General features: G+C 37.2%; 1 protein-coding gene across 11 annotated transcripts in view; it reads right to left on the reverse strand.

The window, feature by feature from the left end:
• Window positions 1–12189, reverse strand: part of CAMK2D (calcium/calmodulin dependent protein kinase II delta) — a 286632-nt gene that overhangs the window by 85365 nt on the left and 189078 nt on the right. For all 11 annotated transcript variants that reach the window (XM_032462294.1, XM_032462269.1, XM_032462239.1 and 8 more), the window contains exon 5: window positions 2510–2575. In XM_032462294.1, coding sequence (XP_032318185.1) covers window positions 2510–2575 — 66 coding nt within the window. The remainder of the gene's footprint in view (window positions 1–2509; window positions 2576–12189) is intronic.

The raw sequence follows: 12189 nt of genomic DNA on the forward strand, positions 1-12189 counted from the left end.
CATGGCACAAAACAAACCCTTCTTCAGTACAGGGATACTCTGGGAAAAGACTAAGAACTTACAAAAACAAATAAAATTTAAAACCCCCTGGAGCACTGGTGAATGTTAAACACATTTCCATACACCTTACTGAAGGAAAACTTTTGCTTATTACTATGTTAAAATGTACAATTTATGTTATTCTTAGTGAAGGCTCATTGATGTCCAACAGACTGCTAATCAGAGGGGAGAAATCACTGATGGGCACCTATAAGGTTCCAGGAGCTGTCATCTGACGCACAGTAGCATAGAAGAGATCACACTGAAGAATTCTGTACAAGGCTCAAATGCTGGTATATACAGAGGTATATCCATTTAAGGGTTAAGCAAATATTTTAATGAGGCCATTTTCAATCATTTAACGTACAAAATAGTATTACTCCAAAGTAAATTCTTGAAATAAAAAAAGTGATCACCGTCTAATCTTTTACAATGTACATGTCAAAACTGATCACAATTGTGATTTTCTAGCTCTTACTCCTAACTCTCACCACTGAAAGAGCCTCACGTTGATTATTTTTAACTATACAGTTTTTTGGAGTGTTGGTAATTATTTGTTAAATCATATGACTCTTTTCCCTTCTATAATAATGTTCACTTTTATTTAGGAATATTTCACTCTCTCATATCAAACCACAGCTTATTATGGCTTGAAACCCATAAGTTATTTGGCCTAATGAATAACAGAAAATAAAGAAGTAAATAATTCAGATTAAATAAACTTCACCATTTGTTCCTAGTGAGAACAGACTCAATTCTTAACTTCTTAAAGACTAGCACTAAATAGTCTTTTACAAATTATTTCATGCTTGTAGTTGGGAAGAGAATGTTTCCTCTCCTTAATTATGGGTGGGATCTACCCTAAAATGTATCCTATAGTAAATTCCAAAACTTGCTATAAGCATGCATATGAAATGATTCAACCCACAGGGCCTATCCTGTGATCTGTAGGGCTGTTCAATAATGAACATGGTCTCTATTTTAATTTCAACCAATATTTTCAAACACAACAGCAACTTGTTTAAACATAACTTTGAAAAGCAAAATAAATGAAATTCCCTAACCTCTTTATTACCTTGATTAGAGATTACTCCTTTGGCAAGTGGGCAAATAACTACTTCCAAGGCTGTTCTGAAGCCCCTTTTCAGAGGCCTGATGTGAAGATTGGGCCATAAACTGAACAAGTGATGATTCACTCATCATAGGATAAGCAATATGGAATTTCTACTTGACTTTGGCAGTAAAAATTCCATTAAAAGATTAGAGTAGTCATGTTCAGATAAGATTCACAAAATACAGTAAACAATAGCACTAAAACAAGAAGACTAATTAGAAATTTAGAAGTGAGCCTGTGTATGCATGTGCTACTCTGGAGGGATGGGAACCTTCTGTCAGCTGCCAGTCTCCTGAGGGCCAGGCTATAGGGGGATCAGGAGCTTTTGGAAGCTCTGACAGCATTGGAGAACAGGCACGTACGGCCGTCAGTAACTGAATTTACAGACCATCTCATTTACACTGTTAATAATGAGCCAATCACTCACGGCTAGATTTTTCAAAATACAACTACAGAATATACACATAAGAAATGCCAACAAAAATTAATACCACACAGTCTAAGCAGTATTTAAGCAAGCAGATTAATGTTACTTCACTCCAAAAGCACTGCCTTTGTGTAGCCTACGAAGTTTCAAATTAGACAAAATGTTAGTCATTTTGTCAGTCACTTCTGCAAAGATTTTGCCAATTAACAAGATTGGAAAACCCTCTTGAACCCTCTGAAATACCTGAATAAATATTTTTCAAGTGAGAGTTCCAAGGGCGTTAGTCAAATTTCCAGAGTTAAACAGCTCATAAGGCTTTAAGGAGACCACTGGGACTTTTGGAGTCTGTTCATTTTTATGGTCTCTGATTAGCCGTGGGCTATTCACGGAACTTTCTGTGATGATGGAAATGCTCTGTATCTGCTATGTCCAGTCAGTAGCCACTAGCCACTTGTGCAACTGAGCACTTGAAATGGGGCTAGTGCAACTGAGGAACGGAACTTTTAATTTTAATTGATTGAAATTGAAATTAAATATGTGACTGGTGGCTACGATACTGGGAAGCCCAGCTTCTAGAGATCAGAGGATTTCAATTTTCATCTCATAACTTTGATAAAGTCTGTACTTTTAGCAGAAGTCTTTCCTGTTAGGCTTTTTAAAATAAAATATGCATTCTAACTATAGACATCAGATAAAAATAAAGTTTAGACCAGATTCAGAGTTTTTTCTTTTCCTTCAAAGAATCATCTTGGAAATCCTTAAGAGAGAGAAATATCAATTGAGAGGAATTCATCATGAAAAGAAGTCTAAGATGGTATTATGAAATTCTCATAAATCCTAAAGTGTCATGATACATCTGTAAAGAGATATACTGAGCAATTGTCATCTGAGTGCTGAGTCCTGTATCTTGCCCAGGGCAAGCCACTTACCTGGCATCGGCTTCACTGTAATATTCTCTCGCCACTATGTCTTCAAACAGTTCACCTCCAGTGACTCTGTGAGGACAGACAAGATATTCACATTAAAAAAGAAGAAAATACTGTATAGCACAGGGAACTATATTCAAAATCTATGAAAACAAATAAACACATGCATATGTATGACTGAGATACTATGCTGTACACCAGAAACTGACACAACATTGTAGACTGACTTCAATAAAAAAGAATGCAAAAAAAGAAAAAAACTAGTCATCAACAGATTTGTACTTGCGATCATATAGAATTTTTGTTTTCATTGTTTTAAAAATTATTATCAAAACAAAGTATATTAAAACATTATGAGACTTCATAATGGTCAATTTATATTAATCTAAACATTTCCATCTTTTCTATTTGTATCACTAGGTCCTGAGGACATAATTTTCTATATACCAGAGATATATTCAGACCTATCTCTTACAGAAAATGGTTTCTATGAAACTCTTCAATTCTCCAAATATTTAGTGAGGTCTGATAAAGTGTGTAGAGCCGTTTAGGAACATTTTCTGAACAAAAAAAGTGATGACACAGATCGTGGCTGTAGAGTATGAGTCTGCAGGCTGTACTTCTCTGGAGGGGCTCATTTTTAAAACGCAATGAACATGCCTTTACAGGCTAGAGATGGTCTTCCAAAATACACACCACTTTCGGGCTGAGTGCATGATTTTCTTTGTAGAGCACTCCAGTTTCCTTTATGTTCCATGTTTTTGCCAGTGAACTAAGAGTCAGGGTCTTGGCAATGACCTGGGAGGCAGCAGTGATCCCTTGGCCAACTGGGAAGGAGCTGCATCTGCCTGCCCTTAAGTGAAGACTTTCCCACATCTCAGCAACTGGATTTGGTTCCTCCAGGAAGTTCATTCACACCATGGACTTCAAAGCTCTTGAAACACGGAAATGTAACTACCTTTGGGATTAATTTCTTTTCCAGGTCCAAAAGATTACTGCTTTGGGGCTAGAATTCCCTAACCAGTAAGTCTTTGGCTTAGGCTTTTTTTTACCCCTCACTTAAAAAATGTGTTTTTAAATTTTAAAGTCATATTATTTTGTAGTAAAATTTTAAAAATATGGAAATGTGCCAAATTTTTCCCTATCTCTTTACCCAATTCCACTCTCTGGAATAAAATAATTTTAATTTTATGTGTATCCTTTCAACTTTTTGTGTATCTTTTAACATTTATACTTTTCCCTTTGTAAACAAAGAAATACTTTTCTCACTGAAGTGTGATCATGCAATAAATATGAATTATTAGGCTAATTGCGTTTTTCATTTTACATTAAATCATGGGCACCATTTCATGTGAGAAGCATTTTTTCCTATTTAAAATAAGTAATGTGTGCTGTACACACATACACACACATACATACATTTGCATCTTTGAGAGTATTTATAGCAGATAAAAGTACAATTACTGGGTCAAAGAGTATCCACATTTAAAATTTTGTTGGGAAGACAAAGCAAAATGCCTTCCAAAATGGTTGTACCTCCAACAGTGTGAGAGTGCCAACAGGCCCACATCATTACTAATAATAGTCATTATCAATAAATGAAATTGCCTACTTAATTGGAAAAAAATTATCTCATGTTAGTATGAATTTGATTATTAGTGAAATAAACCATTTTCTTATGTATTTATCAACCATTCCTTCCTCCACTATGACCTGGCTTGATTTTAAAAGAAAATTTTTGCTCTGGAGTTTTGTCTTATAATAATAGCTAACGTTTGCTGAGTGCTTACGTGCCATGCAGTGTACTAAGCATTATATTAACTGATAAATTCTCATAATTTATGATGGGTTTTACCATTAGCCCAGTTTATTGATGAGAAAATGGAGGTACAGAGAGGTTAAGTAACTTGCCCAATTTCACACAGCCTTAGGTGGCACAGGTGGGCCATCCACTCCACAGCCCGTGCCCTCAGTCACTACACAGCACAGCTTTTCCATAATTACACTGGCTGTATGTCTAGAAGTTTAGAAGGTATGAGTCATTTGGACAAGTATAGGGTGAAGGTATAAAGTTTGGTGTATGTACATTATAGAGTGTGAGATAAAATTACTCGAGTTTTTTGTTGTTCTTGTTTGCTTTTTTGTTGCAATAAGTTCTGAAACATCATCAAATGATAACATGCTCCAGAGACCACCAGTTATTATTCTCCTCTACATTCTCCTTTCCTAATGAAAATATGTGATACTAAAAACTGCAAATGTGTCCGAAAGCTTATGCAACTTTCCCTCCATCTCCATTGCATTCTGGATATTTATAAGTCCTTTAATGCTGAAGTTACTATTTTCAATTCTATTATTTTTACAGATAAAATGGACCTCTTAAAATGATCACTTAAAGCTTCATATGGGTTTATTATGAAATCCATGGCTACAAGTACATGTAATTTCATTTACTGGCACAGATAGGTTTTACTCTCAATTAGAACCTATAATAATGATGCAATCAACACAATGTGCTCTAGACAAATTATAATACAAAGTAATTAAATACTAGAGGGAAAGCACTTCCAACAAATCCATTATTGTCTCTATAATGGTGATAACAATTTTCTGGTATTTCTTTCCTTTGAATGTGACTAATGTAGATATGATATATATTCATATTTATCTTTGTTTTTGGCCACAGGTACCTAGAAAATCTTTACATACTACAAATAAAATTGTTAGTGTTTACCATTGATTAAAAAGCTTATTGTCAGTAATAAAATTGCTACTGCATATAGTTATCTCCTTAACTGCATTACGTATCCCATGAGAAATGTCAGATTATAAATCACTGGGATCAGGACTTACATTGATTGTTGTTACCTTAGCACCTAACTCAGCAACTAAGACATAATGTTTGGTCAATTAACGAATACTGAAGTAATGATTAAACGAATTAACCAAGTCAGAAAATCATGCTACCCATCTATTGTCAGTCTAGACTTTACATGTGCTTAAAAAGGAAAAAGAATCACTAAAATTTAGCTACATATGATGATAGATTTTATTTCTTAAGAAGTTTATATCTGAAGAATATTAAAAAGTCAGGTGTAACTATTAAATTTAAGGGGTATAGAGGTTTAGATTAGATAGTAAACTGTCTGACAGTACTCTCGCTCATTTTCTAGCATTCATTTTTCTCATTATTCAATAACATCCTTGTGCAAATGGAACCACTTTATCATTTTTGCTGTATGTGTGATAAATGTCCAGAAAGGAAAAACATGGAGTCATAATAGAACACACTGCCTTAAAGAGAAACTATTGAATTTTCTAACTTTAACACATTTCTATACTCACATTACTGTTTAATGAAGCACAAAATTAAGCAGTAGTGATCACACATTTTTGAAAAATTTTAGTGTGCTTATGTGAAGTCTCATACAGCGTCACAAATTAAATCAGTACCGTGAATAAACTGTTAGATTAATTAAGAGTCTTTGTGAATAAACTGATTCTGCTATAATATGAGGCATATCAATTATATATTTGAAGCATTAATTATCATTTATGAACCTCAAGAACATTAGGGCTTAAAGGAAAAAGAGAAGCTAATTCTAGAAATACGAAAAGATGAGACTCCACATATCAAAAAGATAAACATTTTTGTTGTTATTAATAGGAATGCTGGTTCATTCTGTGTTATCCAGCAAGAATGAATTATTCTTACTCCTAGTATACATATTTGTGAGTCATATCAGAAATGCGTGAAAGGAGTTTCATCTTGCATAAAACCCTTAGAAAATTTCAGGAGGATTACAGCCTCGACTATGACACTAAGCAGCTGCTAGAGTCTAGGATGTCCAGACTGGACTTTGGAAGACAAAGTGGGCCACATTAACCAGGAACCAGCACTGACATAGAGATGAGGACCAATGTCCCGGAAGGCGGGGCAAAACCCAGGAACCTCAGGCTGTAGGCACATTGGTAAACAGGAAGCCAGACCAGGGCCCAGCTAACTTACAATGAGGAGGCAATCTAGCCAAGGCAGGGCCAGGAATGTCTCCAAGTAAAAGGACTAATTTCCCCTGGAACTCTAAGTATAAAGCTGAATAACAAATTCAGTGAGCAGAAGCCACCAGACCTGAAATTTAAGGCTCTAGACAGAGACAGCAGGAGTCATGGAACAAAGAATCACCATGGTCAGATTTGTTGTTTGTTTTTACAAAAACATTTCATTAGCTGTTTTGCATTTAGGTGACTGGTGTGTGGTCTAGTGATCTCCAGGGCAGAGGCTGTGATGGTGATGTATTCGTCCGGGTTACCTGCACGGTGCCCAGCACACTGCCTTCCATATCAGTGAACAATAACAGCAAACATCCATTGGTTGCTCCCCACGTGCCAAGCCCAAGCACTGTTCTAAGTCTCTACAGGCTATAACAGAACCACCCCATGATTTAAGATGCCAGTGCTATCTCCTTTTTACAGATGACGAAACTAAAGTAGGGGAGGTTAAGGACTTTTCCCAAGAGCACAAAACACAAGAAAGAAAACGAGTTTGTTTACTCTCATTGTGCTGCCCTAACAGTTGTCCCTTGGACCCAATCTGGAGAGCAAGAGAAGGGCAGGTCAAGCATCTCTGGAGAGCCCAAAGGATTCTGCGGGAAGACTGGGAAGAAAAGTGACATAAAGGCATTCCTACTTACATTCCCTTTAATTCCCTGATTAAAGTCAGTTCAACTGCTGGTGAGAACTGCTCAGAGTGAAGCAAATCAGCGTTCATTAACTGAAGTGTTACTGGTTTTTTTTTGTCCAGACAATCCTTCACCATGTGGGACGGTCTCTTGAATGGCAAAATTATTAGCACCAAGACACACTAGGTTCCAGGGGCACTACCCTGACAGTGTGCCAATTCCATTATTTGCAGTCACCCCAAGATTGCCCTAGGCACCCCAGTTGAGAACTACTGAGCTAAGGGGACAAAGTCTATGGAGATATAATTGAAAAGCTAGCACCACCTTCTAACATACATAGTCAACCAGGGGTGCAAGGGTCCTTTGGGCAGACATCTATGATGGAACATTGTATCTTCAGTACCTTACAGAGGGCCTGGCATATAAAAGAGGCTTGCTAAATCTTTGCTGAATCAATAAATGATTAAATGGGTGGATGAAACCGTAAGTATCAGTCCACAATTTTATTGTTTAACAGGTATTTAAGCTAGAATCTGAGGGTGAAGAGGCCTGTCTTTCGTATTATTTATCTACCAACCTCTAAACAAATCCTGCTGATTTTATCCCCAACATGGATCTTGAATCAAGACTTCTCTTCATCTCCACTACAATGTCACCAGCCCAGGTCATCGCTGTCAGACCTGCACTACTGCAGTAGCCTCCTAATTGGCACCATTTCCTTGCTTGTCCCTCTGCCATCAATTCTTCAGAGAGCAGCTTTAAATGTACATCAAATTTTGTCTCAGGCTTAAATGAAGCCCTGAAATAACTGTCCATTGCTTTCCCAAGCAAAATCCTGACATGACCTGCCTGTCTTCTGACCCTCCCCGGAGCCCCTCTCCATCCTGTTCCAAGCACAGTGGCCTTGCTCCGGTTACTCAAGAGCACCAAACTCCTTCCCATCCCTGGGCCTTGTCACATGCTTGTCTCTCTTCCAGAACAATCCCAGTCTGTCTACATTTACTACCTGGTGAGAAAATCCCTCCTATTCTTCAAAATTTGGCTTAAGTTTTATATTCTCAGACCTCTACTCATTTAAGTTATCTCACCCCTTTAGAATCTTGTGTCATTCTTCATAACACTATCATCATTATAATTATGTGTCTGTGTCCTCATTTATTTAATGTTTGTCTCTCTACTAGTACTGTTGCTCTGAGAGGGTAAAATCTGTTCCTGCTTTTCCACTATAAAATAACAAGTGTTGACTCATAGTGCCTGTGACAAGCTCATTAAATGCTTGTTCAGTGAGTGACCCCAGGGTTTTATATTTCACAGAGAGCCAGATGTGTGGGATGATCACATATCAATGCCATAATGGTGATATTCCTGACATCGTATCACCTACCATTACATTTTATAAGAACACAGGGATCTTGCAGGCAGTCTTTCCCTAGAAATCATGTATTTCAGTTTTGGATCTTATAGTATCTTTCCAACAAGACAGAGCTTGTCTATGAACTAATCATGTCTGATCACAAATGCAGGAAGTATTTGTTGAATTCATTATTGAGGTACGTACTTGGATGAGAGGTTGAGAAAGGAATAAAAGCACAGTGTTTTATGATTCTAGGAAGATAATGTTTATATTTCACTTTTTGAAGAACTGAACCCATACACCTGTTTTACTATAACTGAATACAGAGACCGAGAACATCTACATGTTCAACTTCTACTTGACATTATGTCTTTCTCATATGTTTAGAAACTTTCAAAGTTCTCGGTGAATGATGAGTTTTAAGATGAGTCACGTGGTGTAACCATGACATGAGCAGAATCAGCTATGACAGCCAGTTCTGATAAAGTGGCCATGGTGGGCATGGGAGTGGCTGATGTGAATTGGGGATGCAGGGATTCAAAACACAATTCTGGTCCATTGTTAACATCATTGCTAGTATCTTTTTTAGCTAAGATTAATTTATTATGTAAGTTATTTTCTAACTAAATACCTAGTTACAATGCTGAGGTGGTAGATTATCTGAGGTTGTCCAGAAATGATTTTCTGAATATATACTGTATGATGGAAATCAAAAAAAGCTGAGAGTTGTCTTTAATAGAAGGTCCAAAGAGTTTCTTATGGATTCTGATGTAGACAGATTTGCTGAGTCATACAATCACAATAATAAAACTGAGACAGGCCACTGGAACTGTCCCATTCAAAACCTGAGTCAAACCAGGAGGAAAGGCACCACACTGGGAGAGGCACAGTGTGGAATATGAGAAGCAGGACAGTGTATTCATGGGCACTGTCCAACCTGTGGTATTAAGCAGAGTGGGGAAGTGGAGTGGGGCCACAGGGTCCTAAATCCTTCAAAGGAGCACTTACTTTATTGTTGTTTTTCTGTCTAATCTCTGATTGCTGAATCCATCCTCTCAATAATGTTCTGGATTTCACCTTCTCTCATTTTACTTTATTCATGATCCCTTATATATCCCTTCTCAACTCTAAAACTCCTGCCACGTCTATTTTGCAATTTTCCCTTCTCAATCCACCTATCTTTCACAAGTGCAGGTGAAAAATCTGAATCACTATTGAAAGTTCAGATGCTTAAAACTGTTTTTCCTACTCAATGACCATGAAAAAGCATGAATGAAATCAGCACTGCTAACCATAATTAAGGGCACATGGAATAAAGCAAAAGCAGAAACGGGATAGGTTACTTTTGTTCTGTTAATATCACAGGCCTCCTCAGGTCTCAGCAATGGCTGAACAAATCATCAGCCATTAAACTTATTATTTAATACTTATCTGTGTGTGGCTTAACAAGATGCCTTGATCTAAGACTGATTAAATGCTCAGCTAGTGTTTTGCCAAGATGTGCATATTAAAATGAATGCTTCCTAAAGGCAAGGAATAGATTGCAATGTTATGCATTAAAAAAAAGTTTGATACAAATTTAAATCACAATGATACCAACTCACACTCATTAGGATGGCCACTGCAAGAAAAACCAGAAAATAACAAGTGTTGGTGAGGATGTACAGAAACTGGAACACTTATGAATATTGGTGGGAACAGTGCACTACTGCTGTAAAATGGTCCACCTGCTGTGGAAAATAATATGACAGTTCCAAAAAAAAAAAAAAAAACCCTTCAAACAGAATTACCATATGATCCACCAATTCCACTTCTGGATACGTACCCAAAAGAATTAAAAGAAAGGTATCAAAAAGATATTAAAAAGATACACCAAATTCATAGCAGCATTATTCACAATAATTAAAACTTGGAAGCAACCCAAGTGTTCATTGGCTGATGATGGGTAAGCAAAATGCAGTGTATGAAAACAATGAAATTCTATTAAGTCTTAAAAAGGAAGTAAATTCTGACATACGCTACAACAAGGATGAACTCTGAGGACATTATGCTAAGTGAAACAAGCCAGTCACAAAAGACAAATACTGTATAACTTCACTTATATGAGGTACTTAAAATAGTCAAAATCAGAGAGAAAGTAGAATGGTGGTTGCCAGGGGAAGTTATTGTTTAATGGTTGCAGAGTTTCAGTTCTGCAAGATGAAAAGAGTTCTGTAGATGGATGGTGATGATGACTGAACAACAGTGTGAATGTGCTTAATGCCACTTAACTGTACACATAAAAATGGTTAAGCAAATTTTAACGTTATGTATATTTTACAATAAAACATTTTTTAATCAGAAAAAAATAAAATGTTTGATGATAATAATGATGACATTGAAAAAGAATATAATCTAATGAAGACTAAATAATGCCATTTCCTATTCCTTTGTGGATTCCAGAGGGATTTGGAAAATTGTCCAGACCATTATTTTGAATGCTAACAAACAATTCTACATTAGCTAGTTGTTATTACTGCTAATTTGTTCACTTTTATTTTTCACTTTTAGGCAGCCTGGTCAAATAGAGAAGGAAGCGGCCTCAACATAACATCAACTGGTTTGTTACTAGCCAACTGTACGAGGTCATGTCAGGTCAAAATTCTTCTGTGCTGTACTTTGCCTATTCATAAATTGCAAAGGGAAAGGACAGCATTCCTCCTTATTCTGAGCCACCAGATAAGGGTTGTGCAATTTGTGTTCTACACAAAGGCACAAGCCAAGAGGGTAAGGGAGGGCTGTAATCCAGCTCTATTCCACCCTCTCCCAGCACAGTGCTCACACAGGAGCATTTTCTAATGGCACAGAAATACTAAGAGGCTAACAGTAGCTCTGTCCCTATTTGACAAAGTTCCATGAGTAATTTAGTTCACATTACCCCTGCTCACCAAGATATGACCACCAGGACCCCAGAACCCCTTTGGGATACCCAAGGACACTCAGTGAGGCAGCTGAAGTGTTCTCCTCCTGGGAATATCAAGTTTGACCTGTAGTGTCTGTGAGGTGTGAGCCATTTAAAAAATCCTTCATAAGTCCTAATGGAAATCTTAAAATTGAATATAAGGCAGTGCAAGCTGTGTTTGGAGATCAGCAGAACTGTTTGCCTCTCTCACGTCTTATCATAGAACATATCGTTTTTCACTTGGGGTTGGTCTAAGGGGCAGATTATCATTTCAGCAGCTGATGACTTGCAGCTACATAGCTTTGCACCAGGCCTACTCTGAGCTCACTGAAATCCTGCTTGGCACATGCACATACTTTCTGAGGATGGATGAACTGATATAATAATTCACTCAACTCTCCAGAAGAAAAAGTTACAATTGACATCACAGTGCCTATGCCTATAGAAAAAAGAAAAAAAAAATTTGAAAAACTGATAATCTATCAGGTAGACTGTGGTGAGTGCCTTGTTGAGACATTAGGCTCCTCTGCCAAGCATGGGCTCTGGTCCCTCAGATTTCCATCCAGTCCCTAGAGCTGAAGCTGGACCCACACCCAAATGTGTAAGACACTCCTGGAGGTGAGAGATCTGGCTGAAGAGAGTTGGGTACAGCCTGGACCCACAGTTTGGCAACAATAATCTTCAGCAGAAGATACTGAGATGTGAGATC

Source organism: Camelus ferus, chromosome 2 (genome assembly GCF_009834535.1).
Source record: "Camelus ferus isolate YT-003-E chromosome 2, BCGSAC_Cfer_1.0, whole genome shotgun sequence".
Classification (NCBI taxonomy): Eukaryota; Metazoa; Chordata; class Mammalia; order Artiodactyla; family Camelidae; genus Camelus; species Camelus ferus.